Here is a 26225-nt window from a genome sequence, read left to right as displayed (position 1 = left end):
AGAGGGGGCCTGCACCCACCTCAGCTGAAAGGACCTGGGCTCACTCGCTGCTCTTTCACCCCCAGACATTTAATGAATTTGAGATCGAGCAGCACCAGGAATGTGCCTACGACCACCTGGAACTGTACGACGGGCCTGACAGCCAGGCCCCCATCCTCGGCCGTTTCTGTGGCAGCAAGAAGCCGGACCCTGTGGTGGCCTCGGGCAGCAGCCTGTTTCTCCGGTTTTATTCGGACGCCTCGGTGCAGAGGAGAGGATTCCAGGCTGTGCACAGCACAGGTGCGTGGGCTGGGGCCCTGGCCTTCAGCTTATCCCCATGTGGACCCGAGATAGATGAGTGATGAAGGCAGGGAAAGGATCACCTTTAATTCTGATTATTGTGGGGATGGGAGGTGTGTGATGACGTGTCCCTTTTAAAATGAAACATGAACAGCCATGGGGGGAGGGTTATAGCAACCTATTAAGTGAGCAACCCTTTTTCGGTGCCAAACTTCCTACATCTCTTCCTTTCTTCCTCCTTCCCTCCTTTTAAACTTTTATTTGTAATTTTGCTGTTTTGTGAAACCCTGGGTCTGGGTGCTGAATGGTGGAAAGAAGTCCTCTGTACCCCCCCAAGAAGCAGTTACAAAAAACGAAAAGTGTTTCTGCTTCCCATTATTTTTCTCACTTGAAATAAACAGCCTTAATCAGCCCTTTGGAGGAAAATGTTTATGCTTATAACTTACATTATTTACCATGCTAAACAGAAGAAAGTCAGTAAGAACACTGGCTCTGTTGTTTAGCCACTTAAAGGATACAGCCTGGGACTTGTTGTTCAGTCACTAAGTCGTGTCCAACTCTTTGAGACTCCTCTTTGCAGCACCACAGGCTTCCCTGTCCTTCACCATCTCCGGGAGCTTGCTCAAACTCACGTCCATGGAGTTGGTGATGCCATCAACCATCTCATCCTCTGTCGCCCCCTTCTCCTGCCCTCATACAGTCTGGGACTAGAATCCATGAAGCAACCTTGACTTTCTGATCCCCGCCCTCTGACAAAGCAATGGCAGTGAGGCTCACTCAGAGCCTGCGATGATGATCGTGATCTCTGTGAGGTTTTCTGATCCCTTTAACAGCCCCTCCTCCCAGTTTTTTCCTAGAGTCAGAAAATATGAATCACATGAGACAAAGCAACAGCCAGCATCTTGGAAGCCTGGCTGACCCTGGCCGCAAATTCCCCACTGTTCACGGCTGCATCACCACTTCCCTGGTGACGTTTAAAAGCCACTCACTAGTGACTTCACCCTCTTGTCCCTGCAGACTGAGTGTGGGTGCTCAGGGTGGGTCAGGGTCCTGCAGGAAACGGGCACACTCAGGTGGAGTCATTATTTGAGAAGCTACTAAGGGACCATTTACAGAGGGGTGGACAAGATGTGGGGACTCCACAGGGGCTGTGCAGCAACCATGGCTAAGATGCAAGGCTGTCACTCCCCTCGGTCTCAACGACAGAGGCGGGGGATCAGTTCCTGAAGCCTAGAGACAAAAGCTGGCAAGCAGAGGGCCCCCAAACAGGAGCTGTGACATGCAGTCAAAGGACACAGTCTGTGGTGACCAGGCAAGGAGGGGCCTGGAACTAGTGCCCTGACCTCTCTCTTCCCTGATCTGCTAGTGCTGGCTGTGGCCGGATCAGGGAGCCAAGGGGCTGGTCCAAGTAGACCCAGAGGTCTGCCTCCAGGGGCCAGGGCAGGTGGGAAGAGGAGAGGAGATCTGGCAGGATGGGTGGGAGGCATCCTACCCTGCTCAGCCCTCATTTCATTGCCAGCCACATCTCAAGAATTTGAAATTTTCCAAAGACAGCTCAGACCTAAGCCAGAGCACACTCGGGACTGAGAGTTGGCAGTCGGACAGGACTGGGGCCAGGCTGGATGTGGAGGTCCAGCCGGGGGTGGGTGGGGAAGGGGGGCAGGGACCTCAGGGCAAAGTGAACGTTACCGCACAGTGTGGAAGGCACACCATGGGGAGGAGGCTGGGAGCACACTAAGAACTGCGGTGGGGGAATTTACCTGCACAATTCCATTGCTCTCTAATGGCCCATCACTCTCATGTACATATTTTTATCATGTGTTATGTAGGATGGGCTCAGGCCAACCAGAGTTACCATCCTAGTAAAAAATAGGAGCTAAAGCTACAGAATACAAGTCCAAAGTTTGGAGGCATAGCTCACCTGTAACACCTGCAGAGGGTTTTTGAAAGCTAGCCTGTGGCCAGGCTCTCAAATGCAGGTGCTGCTGCTGCTGCTTGGTGGCGTCCAACTCTTTGGGACCCTATGGGCTGTAGCTCACCAGGTTCCTCTGTCCATGGTGATTCTCCAGGCAGGAACACTGGAGAAGGTTGCCATGCCCTCCTCCACCGTCTGGACCATCAGGAAAGCCCAGAAATACTGGAGTGGGTAGACTATCCCTTCTCCAGGGGATGGGGATCTTCCAGGAATCGACCCAGGAATAGAACCGGGGTCTCCCGCTTTGGGGGCAGATACTTTACCAGCGGAACTATCAGGGAAGCCCAGATACAGGTGCAATCCAGATCTATTCTGAGGTTTCAGGTTTAAGCCCTCACCAGCAGTTTTGAACCCACTCCAGTGTTCTTGCCTGGAGAATCCCAGGGACAGCGGAGTCTGGTGAGCTGCCGTCAATGGGGTCGCACAGAGTCAGACACGACTGAAGCGACTTAGCAGCAGCAGCAGTTTTGATGCGCTTTGGGCGCCCTCTGCTGGCAAAAATAACAGATTACGGTAAGTCTGTCGGCAGGAGTGAGCCCTTTTCAGATGCTTCCAGACAACAAAGTGGTAAAGATCCAACCACATCCCGGCGACCAGTAGGACAAACCATCCCTTGGCCCCATATATCCATAACTGGAGAGAAGGAAAGGCTTTTATTATGGCATCTCTGGTGTTCCCCGAGGCTCCCTATAGCCCAATCTGGGAACATAGGTCCTGGGTGTGTATGTAAGGGCTAATTTGGATTCCCCAGCGAATCCTAGAAACTCCTGGATCTCTTTTATTTCTCTGTAAAATGGGTTTTTTTGGAGGAGGAAATGGCAACCCACTCCAGTATTCTTGCCTGGAAAATTCCATGGACAGAGGAACCTGACAGGCTACAGTCCATGGGTTGCAAAGAGTTGGACACGACTGAGCGACTAACAAAGTGGGGTGATGAAACTTGCCTGGCCTTTCGCACAGAGCAAACACTAGGCTTTGTAGAGAAAACGGGCCTGTACAGAGGGTGCGAAGAGAGACAGGGTTGCTGGGGGTGGGGTGCGCAGTGCGGAGCGTGCCCTCTCTGTGCCGAGGGCGCATCGCGCTTCTCTCTCTGCTCCAGAGTGTGGGGGCAGGCTGAAGGCCGAAGTGCAGACCAAAGAGCTCTATTCCCATGCCCAGTTTGGGGACAACAACTACCCGAGCCAAGCCCGCTGCGACTGGGTGATCGTGGCGGAGGACGGCTACGGCGTGGAGTTGATCTTCCGCACGTTTGAGGTCGAGGAGGAGGCCGACTGCGGCTACGACTACATGGAGGCGTTCGACGGCTATGACAGCACGGCGCCCAGGCTCGGCCGCTTCTGCGGCTCCGGGGTGAGTCCTGGGGATGCTGGGGTGGTGGTAGGCGGTCACTGCGGGGACCCAGAGCATGAACTGAGGGGTCAGACACACATGGGTCACAGCCCTGGTGGCCCCTGCGGCTGCTTAGGGCACCAGGCAAGAGGCCCGTCCTGCTGGAGCAGAGGGAAACCCGGAGGGTAGCTGGAGAGGAGGTTGGGAAGTAACGGGGACCAGGTCAGGAAGGCCTAATGCAGAGGCCAGCTAGGGAAGAGCATCTTCCTTTTAGGGCTGCCTTTTTGCAGACTGGGCTTCCCTGGTAGCTCAGCTGGTAAAGAATCCGCCTGTAATGCAGGAGACCCTGGTTTGATTCTTAGGTGGGAAAGATCCCCTGGAGAAGGGATAGGCTACCCATTCCAGTATTCTGGTGGCTCAGCTACCCACTCCATTATTCTGGCCTGGAGAATGTCATGGATTGTATAGTCCATAGGGTCACAAAGAGACCCAAGCAACTTTCACTTCAATTCACTTTTGCAGAGGGTTTGTCTTACTTTTGCAGAGGATTTGTCTCCCCACACCCCCATTTTTATTTAGCCTCCAGGCCTTTTTATTATCCTCTTGTGTATTCCATATACTCCCAATTCTCTCTCCCAGTAGAAACCAAATGCTTATACAAATTACGAATCACTCTTTTAACTATAAACATTAGTTATGTTCAAGGTCATTGTGATTGTTTTCATTATCATCTTTTTCCTGGGTCACCTCCTCAGGACAGGGCAGGCCTGTTTTCATCACTATTTCCCCAGCACCTGCCATAGGGCCTGGCACTGAGTTGGCGCTCAGTGAGAGCATAGGCCAGTTCAGTGTCCTGGTCCTCCTCCATCTGCATCACACTCCCCACACTGGGCTCCCAGCTCTGTCTTTTCCTTCACCTGCAGAGCTGATCACTCAAGGCTCTGCAACTGGCCCAATTTACAATAAATCATTTTGGAGTCATTATTAGTGCATGTGGTAAATGAACCTCAAACTGGCCTTTGTATGGATCTTTGAATAATTTCCCTTCATCTTCTCTCACCCTCCAAAAGAGAAAGGATGACACAGTGTGGCTTAGCTGATGCAGTGCCTTTGAGAGATAAAGGGTCCAGAGGAGAACTTTGAAGGGTCCTGAGCAGTGAAATATACAGGAAGCCCAGTTTGGTTCCATTAGAATCTGGCAGATGGCAGTCTGGGATCCTGGCTCCCTTTCACCTACCACCTGGCGAAACCTTTCTGTCAAACGTAACAACTCCATCCCACGTTTTGTCCTTGGACAAGGCAGAGGCCTCAATGATGGTCTTTGTCTTAGATCTCCTGGGAGAACATCACAGCGGTGACCCTAGTGCTGGGTGATTCATGATATACACTTTATAGTCAGAAGACCTGAGATTGGGGACTATTGAGTTGTGAACTAGATTTTCAACTAGATTTTCAAGCATAGAATGGAGATAGTGCCTGCCTTATAAAGCGGCTGTAACTTTACATGAGATGAAATCTGAAAATGCTTCAGCATGTGTGTGTGTTAATCACTCAGTCATGTCCAACTCGTTGCTACCCCGTGGACTGTAGCCCGCCAGGCTCCTCTGTCCATGGGATTCTCCAGGCAAGAGTACTGTAGTGGGTTGCCATTCCCTTCTCCAGGGGATCTTGGAGGGATCAAACCCAGGTCCCCTGCATTGCAGGAGATTCTTTACCATCTGAGCCACCAGGGAAGCCCTGAAAGTGCTTAGGTGCACTTAATTAACTGATGCACTTCATAATAATAGATTCTATAAGAGTTGTGCATTTAGAATTGTCTTTGGAAAAGTAGAGCTGGGGCAGGGGGCTGGGGGTGCTCTTGGGAGCAGAATTTGAAAAGCTTTTCTTTGAAAAAACAGCTTGTTTTGATGCCCTTCAGCGTCTCTCCTGTGTCTTTGTCTCATCCTCCTTATTTTAATACTACAACCACAGCCAACTGGCTTAAAGTCTCCCTGGTTTTCCTTTCTCCCCGCCTCAGCCATTGGAAGAAATCTACTCTGCAGGGGATTCTCTGATGATTCGATTCCACACTGATGACACCATTAACAAGAAAGGCTTTCATGCCCGGTATACCAGTACCAAGTTCCAGGATGCCCTACACATGAAGAAATAATGTTGTTCTTGAAAAACAGGAACTGAGAATGTTTTTATAACAATAGCACCTTGTGAATCTGCCCTAAAGCAGTGTACAGTATTATTCTCAAACAAAAACTCAAAATCTAGCCTTGGAATTGTGTGTATCGGATGAATTTGGCTGATCTGGCCAGAACAAGGAGGGGAGAAGATATTTCTTTGATTCCAGCCTCGGTGTTACCAATCATGCAGTTTTAAAGATTAAGATTTGATGTCACTGGCTATTTAAGCGTTGCCTGTTTGTCTCCTTGCCCTTTGCCCCTGTGAGGCAGAAGCCTACCCTTGGGTGGCTCTGTTTCTGGATGTGCTTCCGTAGGTGGAAGGCAGGCTGACCGTGTCTTGGGAGTCGGGGCATCTTCCATCAGCGCTAGGCAATGAGGATAAAAGACTGGCCATAGCTTACGTGTTCCTCACAGCTTTGGCTGGAGACATTAACTCTCTGCCAGGGACACATCACCCAAGAAGCCCAAGAATATGGGCACTGGGACTAAAACAGGCATCGCAGCAAGCATCATGCAGAGAAAGCTGGTGTTTGAGGATCACTGTCACATAGCAAGGAGACCCCCAACTTGTCCTCTGTGTCTTCAGCTCTCCTTGCTCATGTTGGGTTTTCCCCATTCCTAATTGCATTAAGGATCCAAGGCATCTGCTGTGACTTCAGCAGAACAGTTGCTGGTGAGAGTCCCTAGTCTTCCGAAAAGAAGACGTCCTGACTTGTCCTCCTGCCCTCGCTGACTTGGAGAAGATTCCACGTGGCCTTGGGATTCCATGGGCCAATATTATCTCTTTCTCCAGCTTTGGAGGCCCTTGCTGTGGTTGACTTCCACTCTTGACAACCAATACCAACTGTATTTGCAAAACGTGCAAAGACATCTTATGGGGGACCATTCAGGTCCCTCATGAACATCATTGAAAACTGGTTAATTATAAGTTATGTAAGAATCAACACTTTGTGGAACAAGTCTACCTGTGACTAACTTCCTGAAGCTGGTTAGGTTAAAGAGTGCATTGGTGACTTACTCAGACTAACCAGCATTCAGTCACCAACTTTCAATTAGAATTCATCACATTGGGCACTCGCTTTGAAGAAGTGGAGAGGATGTTGTTTACATAATTTTAGAACCTCCAGGTGTACTTTAAAGTTTTGAATGGCATTTCATTAAGGCATCTATGGGCATTATGAGCTAAAAGCTGTGGTATGTTAGCTTTAAAAAAGAGTATTTATGTTGGAATAATTTTAAAATAATGTTTACATAGCTGTAAGTCCTGTGTGGTTGGTATTGAACACAGGATCGCACACGAGAAGATTTTTGGTGAGAGTTGAAATTGCTCCCAAGCACCAGAATTCTTGGGGATGAATCAACATCATTTGAAACAAAATATTTGCAAAACATTTAAAGGTGATATTTTTGAAAATCAGAATATGGCCCCAGAGGACTATGTTTAGTTAAAAAGATTGCTGGGAGTTAAAATAAAAAGACATAAAAAAATAAGAATACAAGAAAGGTAGAAAAAAATGCATGGGAATATTTTTTCCTTAAAATAGAAAAAAATCAAAGTATTATTATTAATAATATATGTCTGTATATATGTATGTATGTAAAGGATCAACTGTCAGAGCCTTAACCAGTGCAGTGTGATAAATGCTGACCCACAGACTTGACTGAATAGGCCCTCCTGGACCGGCCTTGTGTTTTATGGTTCTACTTTTACCAAGCCTCTCTTGGCCTTTCTTGGCCCTGGAGGGAGGTTCAACCTACATTCTTATATTGTGATCTTTCACAGCCCCTGTCTTGGAAGATCTTTGTTTCAGCACATGGAACAGCTTGTCATGTGGTTCGGGTCTTACCCGCCTCACAGGGTGGATTCCATTTCTCTGATTTTTTGTTTGGGGGCTTTTATTTTGTCCCATCTGATCTTCAAAATTGACACCAAAATCAGGATGCAGAAGGTGGCTGTTAAGGGTCTCTCGCTGAGGACTTGAAAATTCTGTAGTTTCAGCCTTTAGAAGTCTGAATAAGATTGATGAATTCCCTGGAAAAGTGAGAAGGAGTCAGAAACAGAGTCAGCTCTGCCTCTGTCTTTGCTGCTCTCGTGAAACAATGGTACTTGTTTTTCTCTCTCTAGTATGATTTTCAAAAACACACAGCTTCAACCATTATCAACCTGTGGCCAGTTGGAAACAATGAGACGCTTATGAAAACCTTTCTTTAGGCCTTCTGTGAGTGACGTATTCCCAGAAAAGACAAGCTCTGATTCAGCTGGGGCTGGCCAGACAGCTCCCCTGGAAGCTCAGACTCATGGGACATAAACACAATGTAGGTTCTGCAAAGAACTGAACAGATGGCTTCACGAGAGAAAGTCCACTCAGCAGAAAGACCCAGGCCCCTGCCTTGGCTCTTCCAAATGCTCAGCGACCTTTCTGTACACATCCCACGGGACGTTACCCCTGCCTGCTTTGTCCTTGGGGCTGTTGCAAAGCTCCAAGCAGGTTGACTTCAACTCAGAGAATTCTCTTGATGACCTGGTGAAACATTTGGGGTCCAGGTCTTCAGCCTGATCGAATTCTAGTGTCATCTGGTCTAGCAAATGCTAGAACCTGGATCCCAGGGCGGGGTGAAGATCTGGAATTAACTTCAGCCTGTGGAATTTCTCCAATCAGAGAAGGAGGCTGTGCATTGATTCACCATAAGATGGTTTTCCTCTAAAGTTAAGTTTTATGTTACTCATGAAATGCTCAACCTGGTTACATCATTTGTAAAATCTTGTTAACTAGCAAATCACCCTGGGGTTTGCCGTCAATCTGGTCCATTTGATAAATCTCAGATAATTCGTGGTATTGTCATTGTTCAGTGTGTGAACAAGTATTCCCTAGGCTTTGGCAGATGGTTTTCAAGTTTCCTTTGTAGACTGAACTTCTGAAAAATAATCCCAAATGCCTAGAAGATTTCTTTAAAAAAAAAAAAAAAAAGAAAAACCGTTTAGAGGATTATCTATAAATATACTGTATTTTTTATCTTGTGTAATTGTACGTTTCATGAAATGTCAGTTTCAAAAAGAAAGTGGAAAGGAGCTAACATATGTCTAGAAAGAATTGTTTCATTAAAGAATGTGGATTTATCGGCATGTCCTGGGTTTGTATGACAAGCTCAGTCCTCTCGGCGATCTTTTTCTCCAATATCACAGGAACTTGGGAAGCATGTACAAAAAGGGGGGCCTTCTCTCTGGCCTTCTATGATCTGGTGAATACCCAGAGCCTGGCTCCAGAACAGGGCTCCTATTGGACCCAGAAAGTCACGAGCAAAGCTGAAGAGGGCTACAAAGTCGCGCCCCTTCTTGGACCCAGACAGGCTGGAAATCTAACAACATGAACATCGAGGAGATGGTTTCTGCTGTAACCACGCTAGCTTAGGCGTGGTAGCCACCTTCCCTTTGTCCCCCAGCAATTCTCCATCTGGTTTTGAGCCTGAGGACCACATGTGGCCTCTAAAACTGAAGGTCACAGTTCTTATAAGGGGGCTTGCTTACAAGTGGCAATTGTGGTTTTGGTCTTTTGGGATCTTGTTGTTCATGATTTGCCCCAGCTGCCCATGCACACGGTCGTTTTTAGTTCCTTATAGTTTCTTTGTGTTTGGTTGCGTTTGGTTTCTCAAGGAGACATTTGTCCAGGTGCAAGCACGCAGTGTAACAAGGGGTCCCAGGTCCCAGACCCCAGCCTGGCTCAAGACACATCAGATTCTCCTCCTGAAACTAGAGTCCTGTCAAGGGGCGAGAGGGCTGAGCTTCTTCAGGGCTGGTTTTCCCTGGGAGGATGTCCTGAGAGCACCATCTAGGAGTTCTTGCTGCTGAAGCCTCAGGAGTGACCCAGAGCCGGGGTCCCCGACCTCTCTTCTTTCTGTTGGCATCCCTACACCCACCCAACCAATTTCATTTCTTCTTAAATTAAAGGTTAGGCATCTGAAAAAAAAATTCGACTTCTCTTTTGATGCTATGACTGGAAAACCATGACTGACCCAGACTCTTAGGCCAGAGCACCCGTTTACTGACTTTCTTAGCAATTCTTCCAAAGGAGTAACATGTCCATTGGAGAATGAGTTGGTGATCAGTGGATGCAAAGCAAAGACAGAGTTAAAAAGGCCCTCGCTGGCCTTGTCCATCTGGAGACAGCTTAGCCAGAGGGGGCAGGGCCACCAAGGCCAGTTCCTTGGTCCAGATCTCTGGTCCGGGTGTGATTTCATGCCTACCAAGCAAAGATAGAACACACTTTGTACCAGTTGTGCTGATTTAAATAGTAACCTGTATTGTAAACATGTTGTCTCTACTTTATAGATTGAGCCGGAGGTTGGAAGAAGTTACTTCACTTGCCTAAGACCACACAGGGTGCAGAAGTGTGGTCAAGGAGTTACAAACAGGCGTCTCTGAGCTGCGTTGTCCCCGACTTCTGGGCGCCAGTGGATTCAGTTTAAGCCTCACTGAGTCTTGGGGACCTGAAGCCCCATGAGGCAAAGGCCATGCTGGTCTTGTTAAGCAAGGCATCCAATGCCTGGATCCTCACACCCCATTTTCCAGGATCATCTGCCTGAACAGATGGTGTCTCCACCCCCGTTAGTTATATCCCAACCCCAGGCATTGGCTTTCTTCCCATCTCCCCCTCCCTTTCTTCCCTCCCCCCCGCCCCCCGCACGTTTCTTCCATCAAGTCTCACTGCCTCTGCTTCCTCAGTAAGCCACAGCCCCCTTCACTGCTCTCCACTGCCACTGCTCTCATCCCAGGGCAGCCAGTGTCACCGCTCACGTCGACTCTACTAACCAGAGTCTGGGTTAACCCTTGTATCCCTTGGAATCCAGGCAGTGCAGGTAATCATTGTCAGCCCCACTTAGGTCATCCTCTCCTCAAAACCCCGAAAGTCTTTCCTTTGCTGCACCGTGGAAATCTTACCATGCCCTGCTGCTCACATCACAGGCCCCAAACTCGCTCTGCTTTTAACCTCCAGGTTTTCCAGGTCCCTCCCACCAGGTTCACAGCCTCCCTCCTATCCCAGCACACTAAGCCTGCTTTAGAACCAGGCCTTTGAATTTCCTGTTCCCTCTGCCTGGAACCCTCTTCTTATTTTTCATATGCATCTTAAATGTCATGTCTCAGAGACTGCTGCCTCCCCATCACTCCAGGCCCCCTTCCCTTATACACCCCACTTGCTCCTCCATAATGATTTTCCCTGTGCTGTCCTGACTGGTGTCCATCTGCCTCACTGGAACATACATTCCCTTAGAGTTGAAGTCTCATTTGTCTTTGTCACCAAGCCCAGAACAGAGCCCAGAATAATGCTTGACAGAGAAGTTAAAGATTTGTTGAATGAATGAATAAATGCACTCATTGTAATGACCAAATTATTGGTTTTAATTTTGTTGTTTTGTTGACATGAGATTCCAACCCCTTCATTGTTTTAAAGAAGTGAACTTCTAACAGAGAACTAACTCATAAGAAATATAAGGCAGTCCATGTCAACAGCTTGGACTCCAGCTCTGTGAGGCTCTGCATCAAAATGTGAGAAAAGAATGAGGGTGAGGCTCAACTCATGCTCATCACCTAAAGCAGGTACAGCCCTGCCTCCAACACAGAGCAGGCTCCAGCCCCCATCCCCAGGCACCCCCTCCATCGATGCTGGTGATGTGTTGACTCCCTCATTGCTGGGACGGTGATCAATGCCACTGCGGGGCCACTGGGGGTGGAGTGGCCAGCCTCACTCAGCCTGTGTGTAACCCATTGTTTCTAAAGAGCTGCTGGCTGCAGGAGTCACTGAGGTCTCGGGCCAGCTCTGAGTTCTTTGCTGAGATGAAGATGTAACCAAGGAAGGAGCTTGAAAGTGAAAAGGACAGAAAATGAAAGCAGAGAGCATAGGTGACCCGGGTCATACACGGTGGCCACGGAGCAGGAGAGCATCTCCCCTGAGGGATGGGCCAACCACTCGGCTACTGCCCTGACCATAAACGGCTTGGCCTGAGGGATGGGCCAACCACTCGGCTACTCCCCTGACCATAAACGGCTTGGCCAGAGCTCTGGTGGAGCCATCTCTTCTCTTGGCACCCTTACTCTCCCAGTTGGATGTTCCTACAAATGCAAGACACAAGCCAATAACACCAGCAAAAAGTCGAGGTTGCCAAGGGCAGCGTTCGGAGAAGGCTGTTGGGAAGCTGTTGGAAATGGTGAGTGAAACTGAGCATCTTTCCTCTGCCTAGCCTTCATTTCTTTCTATAAACAACAATACCCAGGCTTTTAAAGCTCACATCTTCTAATTCAAATATAATTACCTTCAGTGAAAGGAAGTTAAGGAGCTTGGCTTTTAATTATTTTCCTATTAGTATGAAATTATTTTCCTGTTAGTACGAAATACTAATCATTAAAATATGAAATTATTTTCCTACTGGTATGAAATACTAATCATTAAAAATTCTCATCTGATATTTGCTGATGCCGCCTATATTTTAATATTAAGGTTTTGTTTTTAAAACCCCACCTACAAGGGTGCAGAGTAAATGTTTCAGCTAAACTCATTTCCCAGTTGGAGCAATGAGTCCTTTATCCTTATTTGTTTAGTCTGCCTTTTGCTGTGTGATCCAAAACAGAGAGACTCATAAGTTGCATCAGAAACTGTCCACCTTTCTTACTGACTTGTGGTACATGTTTGGTTGTGACTCAATCAAATGAAGTTTGCTGAGTTAGAAGGGGCTTCTGTGATTCCTTTATTAAAGAGATTAGTAAAAGGGGCTGTTCAGATTTGGAGTTAGGAAGATCTGTGAAATAAGATTTTTTATTTAGACGATCCAGCCTCTTCTTATCCAGCCTCTCCCTATCCAGCCTCTCCCACTGACCAGCTGGGGACCTTGAGAAGCCTGTCTTGGTCTCTTGGTTCCCTCACCCATGATGTAGGGGTGAGAGTGTGCCCCTTGTGGGGATGCGTACAGTGTGTGACACATGGGGTATCCTCAGTCAACGTGAGTAGTTAGCCCATCTCCCCTCATTCCCATCACAAACAGCAGACTCATAACAAGTGACACTCAACCACTGAGCTCCTGATGTCCCTTTGGAACCACTATGTAGATATCAACACAGTGCTTAGACTAGCGATGAGTGTCTTGTACCAAATTCCTGTACTTTGAATATTGTAAATTCATGCAGACAATTGCACCCAACAAGATTGTCCTAGTGACTTCCCTGTGCCTTGCTCCATGCTGGTCAGGCCATGAAGAATATGACACCATGGGATCCCCCACCTGGAATAATTTATAGTTTTGAAGGAGCTGCCACAGACATTAGTTCCTTTGAGTTTATCCCATGAGATAGGCAGGGCAAGTTAATGGTATCCCAGTTTTGAGGATGGAATAACTGCCTGGGAGAATAGATTTGTTATGAAGAAAAGGAAACCAGAGAGCCTGAGTCACTTTCCCCAGGCCACACAGCTACTAAGTGGCAAAGTGGACTTGAATCCAGATCAGGGGACTCCAAGGTCAGAGTTGCCTCGCCCCAATCAGCTTTCTCTCTAAAGGACACTGAGTCAGATTCTTCTCCACCCACATTTACGTGATGTTGTTTTCTCCGTGAGAGTACTGTAGTGTGTTTCTACAAAATAGAAATGTCTTTCTGAAGTTGGCCAAAATCTTCGTCATCCAAATGTTGATAAACAGCACGTGCAGTGGCCCCCTTGTTGCTGCTCCTCCCTTCTGTTGTCCCCCAAAGAAAGCTTTGTCCTGGGCCCGCTGACATCAGTAGCTAGTGTTTGCTGATGAGATAAGGCTCTGGGCAGCTGCATTTGATGCCGTGACCAGCCAGCATCCTCTGTGGGCTTGGTCGATGTTAGCATGAAGGTCGGTCCCTTGAGCAAAAAGACCTAAGTAGCTCAGATGTCTTTCTAATACTGTCTTGGAAGAGGAGGTGCAAAGTGCTGTGAGCCTGGGGGCTCCAGTTATTCTGAAGAAACTCCAGGAGTCCTGAGGAAGCCTGTGACCTGGGAGAAAGAGGCCGCTGGGACTTCCCTGGTGGTCCATTGGCTAACACTCTGCACTCCCAAAGCAGGGGTCCTGGGTTCTATCCCTGGTCAGGAAACTAGATCCCACATACCGCAACCAAGAGTTTGAATGCCCCAACTTAAAGATCCTGCATGCTATAACTAAGACCCAGCACAGCCCGATAAGTAAATAAATTTTTTTTTTTTTCTAAAAAAAGAAAGAAATAGGCTGTCACCAGAAGACCCAAGTCCTAGTGACAGCCAACAGATCATGTGAACTTGGGCAATCCATTCAAATTCTCACCTCAATTTTCTTTTCTATAAAGTAAGGGTTTCCTGTTGCTAAAAGACAGGGAAGTGAACAGTTGCCACTGAAGGGTGCTGGCCTGCTGGGGCCATCCTGATTGAAAGACAATCTCTGGGGCAGGCGACAGTGGGAACTATACCTTGTAGGTGCTTGAAACATTTTTAGTTGACAAAAGAGTTTCTCATTCATTGACCTCTCTGAATTCCAACCTACCTGAAAGCTAGCTAGAGTAGGTGTTTCATCAATTTTGTATATATTGGTGCTATCGTCTCTAGACCCATCTTCCAGGTTGGATTTGAGTCACATGGACCAATCTCATTTGTCTGTTTTAAGAGATAAGCCCTAAATCTTCTCATTTATCCATGAGGGAATTTCTGAGAAGTCCCTGGGCTTCAGCTTCCTCTTCTGTAAAATGAAGGTCTGAGGTAGACAATCTTGGAGGCACTTCAGTTCTGAAATCTTAGGATTCTCTAATCCATCCCAATCTTCTCATTATTGGCTAACATTTCATTTTAAATCTTAGTAAGCACATTGCTTCTAGAATGACAAAACCAGGTTTCAGAGGCTTCAGGAAGATCAGGAGCTGGAGTTTAAGCCAAGTTGTCAGGGACTGGGGAGGCTGGGGCTGAATGAGAGAGAGCCCGGCCAGGAGGCATGATTCAAGGGTGACTGGACACGGAGAGGGGCCAATCAGGTAGAAACAAGACCACTCCAGCCCCTTGAACCAGGGGCAGAAACTGTCACCAGCTGAGTTGGAGCAGAGTCCACCCATTTTTCACATCCAGGCAGGAAAGGCACTGGTTAAAGAGCAGCTGGAAGAAACTGACATGAAAGAGTCCAAACTGGAAGGATGGAAGATGGGAACAGGGAGGAGGAAAGAGCCACCAGAGGCCCTGGGCAGGACCTGATCCTGGAAAGTGGACACCTGGGTAGGCTAACAAGTTGGTGCCCTGTTGAGTCCATGATTTTTTTTTTTAATTTTTATTGGAGTATAGTTGCTTTACAATGTTGGTTAGTTTCTGGCAAAGTGAATCAAATATATATATATCCCCTCTTTTTCTATTTGCTTCCCATTTAGGTCACCTCAGAGCACTGAGTAGAGTTCTCTGTGCTATACAGCAGGTTCTTATTAATCACCTATTTGATACATGCGCTCAGTCACTGAGTCATGTCCAGCTCTTTGCAACTCCGTGGACTGTAGCCTGCCAGGCTCCTCGGTCCATGGAATTTTTCAGGCAAAAATACTGCAGTGGGTTGCCATTTCCTACTTCTGGGGATCTTCCCAATCCAGGGAGCGAACCCATATCTCTTGCGTCTCCTGCATTGGCAGGTGGATTCTTTACCACTAGCACCACGTGCAAAGGTCATTTTATACTTGGTAGTGTGTATAAAGCCCACGATCTTTAAATATTGACCCCATATTTGAGGGAGACGTGAGGCTGGGTTCTACGTGAGGGGAGGTCACAGAGCATTAGCCCCTTTCCTCTGTCATCCCAACCAGCTCAGCTCCAGCCTGAAACCCCTGCCTTGGACTCAGTAAAAAGGGAAACATAGCTTTCTCAAATTCTCCTCCAGTGAGGGAGTTGAAGTGGGAGCCCCTGGGGTCTTACTTCCCACCCCAAGAAGAAGTGGCATCAGTCTACACAGTTTGCTTCCTGAGGGGAGTTCCAGGGAGAGAAAGGAAAAAACAAAACAACTTTCAGCACTCTGCTGAACGTTTCTAGTCATGTTTTTGCTGCCCTTTTGAGTCAGGACCTCTCAGGAAGTAGCTTGACTGGCTGGTCCCTTAAACTGGCCCTGGTGCGGGCCTGGGAGGGGAGGAAGGGGAGGACTGCCTTGATGCTGAGGGGGGATCTCATGACCCCTGACTCACCTGCTCCCCTGCCTCTTCAGGGGCCAAGATTGGGAGGGGAGGCTGGAGCTGACTGAGCCTGTGGGGTCAGCACATTCTCCTCACTTGGTGGAGGGGTCAGACAATGGCCTGGCTGACCATTACTGGAACCTTTAAGGTTTCCTTCTCTCTTGCAGAGTTTTTCACTGAACTTCACACTGCCGGCCAACACGGTGAGTACAGCGGCCCCCGCTTACCAGGTAGGTGAGCAGAGATCAGTGCAGAGTTGACATTGGGCCTCCGGGACACCATCACATAAACCTCATGTAAAGCTGTAATGTTACACAGGTTTCAAAGCACTACAAAGAGCTGGGGGTGCTGAGAGACATATTCTCAATGATAAGAATTATAAATACACGTTTTGAAAAGGAATATAGCAAGAAACCAAAAAACACTTAAATTGCCATCAGCAGAAAACACGGGGGTCACTCCTTCCAGTCCTGTTTGGCCCTACATAAATTTTGACTTCTGTTGTCTTCATACCATGATCTTCTCACCTGTAATTTTATATAACAAATGTTTTCTATCAGCCTTTATAAAAGTAACTGAGGATGGTCTCATGACATTTCTTCAAGCGAATTATTTAACTAAATGACCAATCACAATTAAGAATTCTTTTGTGATAAGCATAGGTATAAATAAATCCTTGTTGGCACTTAACCTGATTTCCTTAGAATGAAGTCTAGAAGGGAAATCATTGGGTCAAGATGAATGAACATCTTATGGCTCTGGGTTATGACAGTTCCAAGTCCACATGGAGATTTTCAATTGATGATGGCGGACAGTTTCAATCCAGAATTGACCCTCCGTCTTTTGTTCTCCTGTTGTTTAGAAGATAACATGCCAGGATTGTTTTCTGACCAGAATTGCTGCTCTGATGGAACTAGGCATTTTCCTGGCCCAGGTTTTTAGTGGTTTGGGCTATGCCAAGTTTTTCTAAGTCACATAGTTATTCAAAGAAAATAGACTGAGACTGCCAGGAAAGAGGACGCCTAAGCTGGTGCTCACGTGTACTGTAACATGAGGGCAGCGTCCTGGAGAGCACTGGAAATGCAGACCCTCGTGACCCACTGCTGCCTTCGCTGCCCACACTGGCGACCCTGACCCTATCCCTGACTTCCCGGCCCCTGCTCCACCCTCCTGGTGAAGGCCCTGTCTTCTGAACCTCCCTGACTCACTCAGCTCCCTGCTTCAGCCTCTGCCTATTGTCTGCAGAGGCTGACAGTAGCCTATTGTCAATATTGTCAATAGCCTATTCCCCTATCCTTGTCCTTCCCTGTCCAAATCTTTCAATATGCAACTGGTGGCACTTCCTACCTGGCTACTCGAAGCCAGCCGGTCTGTAGAGATCCCAGGTTCTGTCTTATCCTGGCTTGGCTCAGCCTAGGAAGGTAACTCAGAGAAGCAAGGAGCCGTTGCTTAGGGCCGTGAGGGTGAGGGGGTTAGAGGGAGGCACTAATGCTGCAAGTCAGCACCTTTTGGAGTGTCTTCTTGGTTAACAGCCTATTTCTCTGAGAACTGTCCCTCCTCCCTTTGAATCTATGTAGGACAACAGCCACCCCAGTCTGCCTGGGACTGTCTGGTTTTAGCACTGAATGTGTTGCAACCTAGGCAACTTTTCTGAACAACCAGGACATCTGGCCACCCTATCTGTGATTATATTTCTGCCACATAATCCTTCCCTTTTGGTGTAGCTGGATGCCCTGGAAAGTGGGGGGAGGTGGATGCCAGGTGCGTCAGAGCCTCTCTGCAGGGAGTGGGGAACAGGGCCACATATGCAAGTCAGCCCCTGCTGGGCCACACTGAACTGTCTAGTATGAAAATTAGGGATGGGGTACTGCATTTGTCATGGAAGGCAGAGCCTGGACCCTGAAGTCAGACCACTTGGCATCTACCACTGAGGGCTGTGTGACTCACACAAGTTACTTCACTTCTTTGTGCCTCACTCTTCTCTACTGTAAAATGGGGATCATTTTAGTCCTGCTTCACTGGCTGTTGTGAAGAATAAATGAGCTGATAGAGGGAAAGTATTTGAACAGCCTGGCACATAATAAGTGTTTCATATGCATTTGCTGGTACACTTAGCAGGTGTTCATGAGGGCAGAAAAATCCATCCAGGGAGAGAAAGAAGGAAGCAAACAGGCAGAGAAGAGCACAAGTCAAAGGCCATGCTGTCCAGGAGTGATGGAGCGATCCCAGGAAGAAGGGATCTTTGGTCATGACAGAGTCTCAGGCCCCAGCTCCAGTGCCTGGGGAAGCCAGATTCCCACCACCTGTGGGATCCACGAGGAACCCCTGAATCACTAGAGTTAACTCATTCTGGGAGCGGGGCAAAGGCAGCTCAAATGAATTTCTGTAACCTGAAAGCAGAACATCTTACCTGAAACAATATCTAAGTCTCCCCATCACCCTGAGAAACAGAACACTTTAGGCAAACACAGCATTAGGGTCATATTGTGGGGTGGTGAGACTGTGTTTCAGTAAAACTAAAACCATTTAAGTACCAAGTGTCAATACCAAGTTAAGCAAATATTTCTTTGATCGGAGCTCTCTGGGAAAGAGGTCTAGGCTTGAATGCAAACATCCAAGTTCAGGTTAAATTTATCTGTGAAACCTGGGAGAAGACCCATAACTTCTCTGAGATCTGGATCATTTTTTTTTTTTTTTTTGTAAAATAGAGAAAACTATCAAAAAGACAAAGCCACTGAAATTCCAATGTACTCACTGAAGTTGATGAGTGAAAGTGAAGTCCCTCTGCTGTGTCCTACTCTTTGTGACCCCCTGGACTGTAGCCCTCCAGGCTCCTCTGTCTATGGGATTTTCTAGGCGAGAAAACTAGAGTAGTTTGCCATTTCCTTCTCCAGGAGATCTTCCCAACCCAGGGGTTGAACCTGGGTCTACTGCAGAGCAGGCAGACTTTTCACTATCTGAGCCACTGGGGAAGCCCATGGTTGATGAGAATATTCAATAAATAACAGGTCTGGCCAGAGCTTTGCCAAGTTTAAAGGAATGATCAAAGCTTCTACTCCTGGTGCACATTTGATCCTCCAAACAACCCTAGAGGTAGGTGCTCACAGCCCTATTTTATGAATGAAGAAATGAGGCCCATGAGCTTGTGAGTGGAGAAATCAACACCCCATTCCAGAAGGAGACTTAACCCCACACTCCACCACCTAGCATAGCTTACATGAGTTAGTTGCTAACGTGGAACTTTGTGCCCTGAGATTTATCCATCCAGGTAAGACTCTCATCTGAAATATCTCATAAATGGGTAAAATTCAGTGCCCCTCTTTGAGTGGAGCCGTGAACTAGAAACATGTATTCATTCAACATGGAATTATGCCAGGAATATGGATAATTCACAGCTTCAGAGACCTGCCCAAGCCATCTGCTTCACTGTGGTAAGGGAAGAAGTAAGGCCTTCTTAGAAACAAGTTGTCTTCCCTTATGGCTCAGATGGTAAAGAATCTGCCTGCAATGCAGGAGACCTGGGTTTAATTCCTGGGTTGGGAAGATACTCTGGAGGAGGATGTGGCAACCCACACCATGATTCTCGCCTGGACAGAGGAGCCTAGTGAGCTACAGTCCATGGGGTCACAAAGAGTTGGACACGACGGAGCAACTCAGACTTCCTTCCTCCAAGGTCTTCTTAAAGAGCCTGGCTCCACCGGTATTTATATTTTTTCCTTTCTAGCAGTGGGGACAAGTAGGCCCAAAGTGTGCTGGGAAGGGTGTGGGAACTTGGGACAGGATAAAGCCTTTTTGAGTTGTAAAATGTATTATGGCAAATCCACAGGGTGAATAACGAAGCTCTCACCTGAATTTCTGATTTCTCATGCCTTGTAACCGATTGTATTCCTTCTTACCTGGGAAGGATTGAGGAAGGTTCTAGTCCACAGTTGTTATCTTCTGTTGTTTTTAATAGAAATTTTAGCAAAGGGATATACTTTAGGCATTTACAGCTTAACCTTGGGCAGACTATCTTATATGATGTGCATGCTATAGATTTTGTTCTCTTAAGATGTATGTTCTTTTTCTACGCAGACTTCCTCTCCAGTTGTGACTGATGGAAAAGGAACCGTAAGTATGCCACTTAAATTATGGAGCCTTGGTTCAGTCGCTTAGAAACAGGATAATGCTGTACCCATCTTGTGCATTCATTTTGAAGATTAGATGACGTTTGCTATGTGACCTGTCACCAAGCACATAATCTGCTCAACTGTGTTTCTTACAACCAACTCAGTTCGAAAGGGAAGGAGAACGTGAACAATCATAGATGGTTCCACAAAGTCTGGAACAAAAGAAGCTAGACGTGAGAGAGTACATACTTTCTACTTTCATCAAGATAACACTACTGTTCTTGATAGAAAGATAACACTATCTTTCTACTGTTCAAGATAACACTGAAAAATAGACCAAGCTAAACTACAGTGATAGATTTCGGGATACACATGCAGTGGCTGGATAGGAGCCCAAGGGGGCTTCTCAGGGGCTCGCAATGTTCTGTTTCCTCATCTAGGGGCAGGTTACCTGGATGGGTTCATCACATGACGTCATCAAGCCACATATTTGTAATTTATATACTTTTCTGTGTTTTGTCATTCTTTAACAAAATCACCCCCTCAAAAGTGACGAAGACTCGAGTGTCATATGATCGTTGCACATTTACAGGGCTTCTCAATACTCTCTGCAAGTAATTACAAATATGAAAACTTATGGGGCTACGAGCATGGCTACTTCCACTCGGATCAAAGCAAATGTGAATTTGGAAATTAATCAGTTCATGCATTTATTGTACATAAATTTAAAAAATTCATATCAAAATGGTGTGGTATACAGTAAAACTTTTTGGTATATATTTTACTTTTTGCTGAACTAACAGATAAGGATGCTAATTTTTGCTTTGAACTGTTTTTCAGCTTTTCCTGTATTGATACGACACACATTTCTGTTTCTAGGAATGGCCTGTTCATATGTTTGTCCAATTTTCTACTGAATTATTGTCCTTTTCCTATCAATTTAAACAACGTGAATTAAGTATAATGAAAATCAGCCATTTGTCATGTACATTGGAAAGAATTTTTCACTGTATTTCATTCCCCCTTTGATTTTGTGTAGGACACTGAGAATCCATGCAGAGTTTTGTTTTAATTTTAATCTTTTGAACTCTTCCCTTTTTTTCCGGGAGAACCTGACTGTTTTCTCTGTGCAGGACTGTGGGCCTTCTCTTGGGTTGGCAGCAGGCATCCCGTCCCTGGTGGCCACGGCCCTGCTGGTAGCCTTACTGTTTACTCTGATTCACCGAAGAAGAAGCAGCAGTGAGTCCACTGAGGTGACTGGCAGTTTCTTTGGGTCGCGACATGTTGGCGGGAATCAGTATTCAATAAACTGGCTTTGGGCTGGGGGTGTCAGGACTTGTGTCTGTTTTCTGAGGACACAAGGGTGGGTGTTTCTGAGCCTCAGTTTCTGCCTCAGACTCATGACCCTACCCTCCCGGCAGAGCTGATATATCATCCGATCCTCAGGTCCCTTGACAGTACTGGGGTGGCACAAGTAGGAGCAGAGAGGGATGCTTGTTGCCATGGAAACACGTCTGTGCAGTGAGTGTGTTTTCTAACCTTGAGAAACAAGGACACAAGCTTCTCAAAGAAAATGGAGGTGAACTTACGAAAGACGAGAGACAGTTGCTGAGCTGTCCATCACAAGGATATGTCCAGGAGCATGTGACTCTATTTATCTTTGTACTTTTTCTACATCCTAACACACATCGGTCACGCACATCTGACCCCACCCGTTACAAATACCAGAGTTCTCTGGAGACCAGGCTCAGAATTCAAGGGCCACTCTGACCCATATCCAACCAGAGGCCATGGTTGTGATACAGTGGTATTGTGTGGTCTCTGTGTTCTAATTCCATCCTTATTTATAAGCATTTCTGATTGTTCTCACACTGGTGTTGCTGCTGCTGCTGCTGCTAAGTCACTTCAGTCATGTCTGACTCTGTGCGACCCCATAGACGGCAGCCCACCAGGCTCCCCCGTCCCTGGGATTCTCCAGGCAAGAACACTGGAGTGGGTTGCCATTTCCTTCTCCAGTGCATGAAAGAGGGAAGTGAACGTGAAGTTGCTCAGTCATGTCCGACTCTAGCGACCCCATGGACTGCAGCCCACCAGGCTCCTCCATCCATGGGATTTCCAGGCAAGAGTACTGGAGTGGGGTGCCATTGGGAGTAAAAAACCTAGGTACTATCCCTGAGTCTGCCACTTTACAATTTATATGTGAACCTGGGCAAGTGATAGAACATTTTCTGTTTCTTGGTTATTTCAACTCCAAAATAACTCCAATTAAATCAGAATCTCTGTATGATAGAGCTGTGGCACTGGTATCAAAAAACCTTCAACAAACAGATACTAAAGTAGCTGCTACTGCTGCTAAGTCGCTTCAGTCGTGTCTGACTCTATGCGACCCCATAGACGGCAGCCCACCAGGCTCCCGAGTCCCTGGGATTCTCCAGGCAAGAACACTGGAGTGGGTTGCCATTTCCTTCTCCAATGCATGAAAGTGAAAAGTGAAAGTGAAAGTGAAGTCGCGTCTGACTCGTAGCGACCCCATGAACTGCAGCCTACCAGGCTCCTCCATCCATGGTATTTTCCAGGCAAGAGTACTGGAGACTAAAGTAGAGGGGATAGTATAAAGAATCTAGTTATCCACAGCGGCCAATCTCGTTTCATTTCTACTCCCACCCACTTCTCCCCAGTGTTAACCTACATTATTTCTCAAGTAACTCACAATGGTATCTCTTGTTTGTGGGTTTTTAGGGGCCAGTTATTATCCTTTTGTTTATTTTGTTTTTAAAGCACTCTACTGATCCTAATGTGTGGCTAGGTTTAAGAACCACTGATTTTAATCATGGTCATAGGCAAATGTTGTAACCTTTCATTTCTTCTTCTTTTTTATTTTATTCTTAACCAACTTAGGAAAGTGAGAGGCCTTGTGAAATTACAGAAATCTATGACAGTCCCCAGATAGCTGAGGTAAGAACTCTTGATTATAGTCACTATACATCATTCACACAACAAACAAGCTAAGGGTCTTCAGGCCTGTTGTGTACAGGAGCACAGTGTGAGCACAGAGGAGGTTCTCATTATACTTCTATTGGCTGGACAGGAATTTAAGGTTGAATTCCTATTAGAAAACTAATTTACTATTATTTGTTCCACTGACAAAAGAGAAAACCGTGTGATCATTTCCAGAGGAGATGAGAGTTCGAAAACATTAAACAGCCATTTGTGATATGAATTCCGAGCAAACTAAAAATTTTAAAGGAATTTTTTTAACTTGAAACAAGACATCTTTTTTTAAAAAAAAATCACAGCAAATATCGTACCTAAAGGTGAAATGTTAATGATTCTCTTTCAGATCAGAAATGAAACAAGGATGCTCACTGTTTCCATTTCTACTGAGACGTTACATTTTGGTCCTAGCCAGGGCAGCATGTTGAGAAAAAAAAAGTAGAAATTAACTCAATGAAGTGGAATTCTTTCACAGTGTATACATATGTCAAATAATCACACTGTACTCTTTAAATATCCTTCATTTGTCAAGTATACCTCAACAAAGAGGAAAAGAAAAAAGAAGCAGAAAGCATAAAACTGTAAAAGAAGAAAGAAAAGTGTCATTATTTGCAGATAATATGATTATCTACATACAAAGCCAAATTATCTACAGATATATCGCTAGAATTAGCAAGATATTTTAACAAGTTTACTGGAGGTAAAAGTCAATATTAAAGAGTAATTTTTGTTTCTAAAAATCAGTAACAATTAATTTTAAAAAGTAATTTTTTAAAAATACAATTTTATAGTGGTAATAAAAATATATAGAATGATGAGGAATCAATCTAACAAAAACATATAATCCTTTCATGGAGAATAATAAAATTTCAGTAAAAGATATTTAAATAAAACCTCAATAATGGGAGTTTATATACAATGCTCCTGGATTGAAGAACTCAATAGTATATAGATATCAAACAACTTCAAATTGATCTGTATATTACAATATAAATTTTAACAGGTATTTTTCACAGAACTCAATAGGGTGCTTCTAAAATTCATATAGAAAAAAAGACAGGAAAAAATTTAAGTACCAAAACAACAGATAGAACAAATAGCAAACAAATAGGAAGATAATAGATTAAAACCCATCCAGTGATGATGTTCAATGTCTTTAAAACTATGTTTCAAATGTTTTGTCTGAAGGTTGGTTGTTTCAGGTGGGAGGGTAAATCTGGTTGCTGTTACTCCAACTTGGCCAGAAGCAAAAGTCTTTGATGTATTTTTTTTTTTTAAACCTGTTTGTTTTCTAAAGAATCCTAGGAGGTTACCTACCCAGGAGAAGAATATGATGGGAGGAGGAGAAGCCCACATATATGTGAAGACAGTATCAGGAAGTGAGGAGTCCATGCATGACACTTACCACCCTCCTGTTGAAGTGGAGAGAAGGAGGGGCCTGTGGTGGCTTATTCCAAGACTGAGCCTGGAGTGATGAAGCGAGCCAAGGAGCAGAGCTGGAGCTGGAAGCAAGCTAAACACACAGGGATCGATCGTGCCTGGAGCGAGTAGAGAAGCCAAGCTGCTTCTTAACCACTCCAAACTTCATTTGCAGATCTGGAAAATTTAGGGGTTGATTTTATTCTTTAAGCGACTGATCTGATACAGTACATTCTGACTCTCAGACCTTGTGGTTTAATAATCAGTGAAGTCGCTGTGCATTCAAAGGAGCCCTTGAACCCTGCTCCTGACCCCACATGGGGATTTGCTTTTCTTTATGATTTGGGGAAAAGAGTTTGATTTCTCAGTGGCTCACCTTTTCATCTTTTTTCACATCCATTTTCTCAAAAATGCCATTAGACCTGGCTTCCATGGACAGGTTGGCCAAGGCTAACATGGTGCAGGTTGGGATAAATAATATAATATAATATAAATAATATAAATGATACTCAAGGGGGACATGTGAGAAGGAGCAGTTCTTTATCTCTGAACACCTCAGGGTAGAAATCAGGGGGAGCCACATGTTCCCTGACCACAGGGGAAGCCCGTGGCTGGGTCATTCATCACTCTCTCTTGTGATCAGAGAGTATTCAAAGTTTGTGAGCACATGTGTGTGCTGAGGGTAAAGAGGGTGGAAGGAAGGCAGAGATTACTTCAAAAGATTATTAGAAAGAGGGGCTGTACCTATTTTGTGGGAATAGAGAGAAAGGTCCAAGTCCTTGGACCATCAATGGGGAAAAACTCATGAGCAGGAAGAGAGGTCAAGAGTACTCTGGGTGGGTGAACACAGGACCAAAGGGATGATTCAGGCACCAGCCTGACTGTCATCTGAGGGGAGCCCATGAACAGCGGCAGCTGGATCAGGTGAGGTGTTCACCATCGCTCCTGGGAGGAGGCTTCTGGGAACCCTGGTTCCCTAGCGCAGGTCCATTGTCACCTGATGGGAGAACCTGGGTCCAGGAGATCCCGGGTCTGCCCACCAGCTGCACGGGCCCCCTTGAAGAGCTGTGGAGATACTCCTTTCTCACATGGGGCCCCTAAATGCTCAAACACGGCTCCTCTGATTCAAACAACCCAGGACAGGTTCTGCACACCCCATCACTGCCATGCCAGCACGTGCTCTTCAGAGTTCCTTGTGAAATTCATTTTGTGCTAAGTCCCCTGAGTCTAGACCTGTTAACAAGCAGATCTGGCTGTGTTTAAGCAGACCTGCCCAGTGATCCAGGTGCTACTTCTCTTACCTGTTGAGAAGGACCTTGAATTTGCTGAGAACATGATTGTGGCCCTGGCCTTGACACTCATAAGTGTGAGCTCTGGGGCAGATCATGGACCTTAGCTCTGTAGGTACAAAATGGAGACTGTTCTTCCTTTTACCCTTAGGAGTGTTGTGAGGGTGAACAGAAACATGACTTATAGTCTATAAAGTAAGGTGTGACTTATATTTTGGACCACTTATTTTATGTAATTCTGCTTACAATCCATTGCTTATTACCTTATTTTAAATGGTTTCTACTAAACTATCAAGGTTCAATATTTCTTTCACCTTTTTTCTGCTGTGATGCACAAGGGCTTATTTTGGAATAAAGTGAAAAGCAAAAATGAGCATTCTTGTGGCCCTCCAACATGTCTGTGGTTTTTCTTTGCCTATATTAAAGCATATGACATTGGCCCTAGAGTTGGAATCAAGGTCATCTCCAGGATATAGCTGGTGCTAGCAC

The 26225-nt window shown here is 46.0% G+C and overlaps 2 protein-coding genes across 6 annotated transcripts in view; both read left to right on the top strand.

Moving 5' to 3' along the window:
- The window catches only part of TLL2 (tolloid like 2), a 151524-nt gene extending 142643 nt beyond the window's left edge, over nt 1-8881 (top strand). The window contains exons 19-21 of the mRNA XM_019953203.2: nt 66-279; nt 3354-3604; nt 5601-8881. Of these exons, the coding sequence (XP_019808762.2) occupies nt 66-279; nt 3354-3604; nt 5601-5735 (600 nt within the window). The 3' untranslated portion in view covers nt 5736-8881. The remainder of the gene's footprint in view (nt 1-65; nt 280-3353; nt 3605-5600) is intronic.
- Nucleotides 8882-11473: 2592 nt separating this feature from the next.
- Nucleotides 11474-26109, top strand: OPALIN (oligodendrocytic myelin paranodal and inner loop protein). 5 transcript variants are annotated; one of them, XM_070780585.1, is made up of 7 exons: nt 11474-11958; nt 16093-16128; nt 19521-19625; nt 20000-20035; nt 21168-21287; nt 22933-22989; nt 24326-26109. In XM_070780585.1, exons 1-7 carry the CDS (start codon nt 11956-11958, stop codon nt 24500-24502), a joined length of 534 nt encoding a protein of 177 aa, XP_070636686.1. In that variant the 5' UTR covers nt 11474-11955; the 3' UTR covers nt 24503-26109. The 5 variants fall into 5 exon arrangements, with proteins under 5 accessions (XP_070636686.1, XP_070636685.1, XP_019844123.2 ...); XM_070780584.1 differs by having other exon boundaries at nt 16093-16155; XM_019988564.2 differs by lacking the exon at nt 19521-19625 and having other exon boundaries at nt 11496-11958; nt 16093-16155.
- Nucleotides 26110-26225: the final 116 nt, after the last annotated feature.

The sequence above is a fragment of the Bos indicus genome, chromosome 26 (genome assembly GCF_029378745.1).
Source record: "Bos indicus isolate NIAB-ARS_2022 breed Sahiwal x Tharparkar chromosome 26, NIAB-ARS_B.indTharparkar_mat_pri_1.0, whole genome shotgun sequence".
NCBI classification, from domain to species: domain Eukaryota; kingdom Metazoa; phylum Chordata; class Mammalia; order Artiodactyla; family Bovidae; genus Bos; species Bos indicus.
Note: the sequence above shows the minus strand (reverse complement) of the source record. Positions and strands in the feature narration are given on the sequence as shown.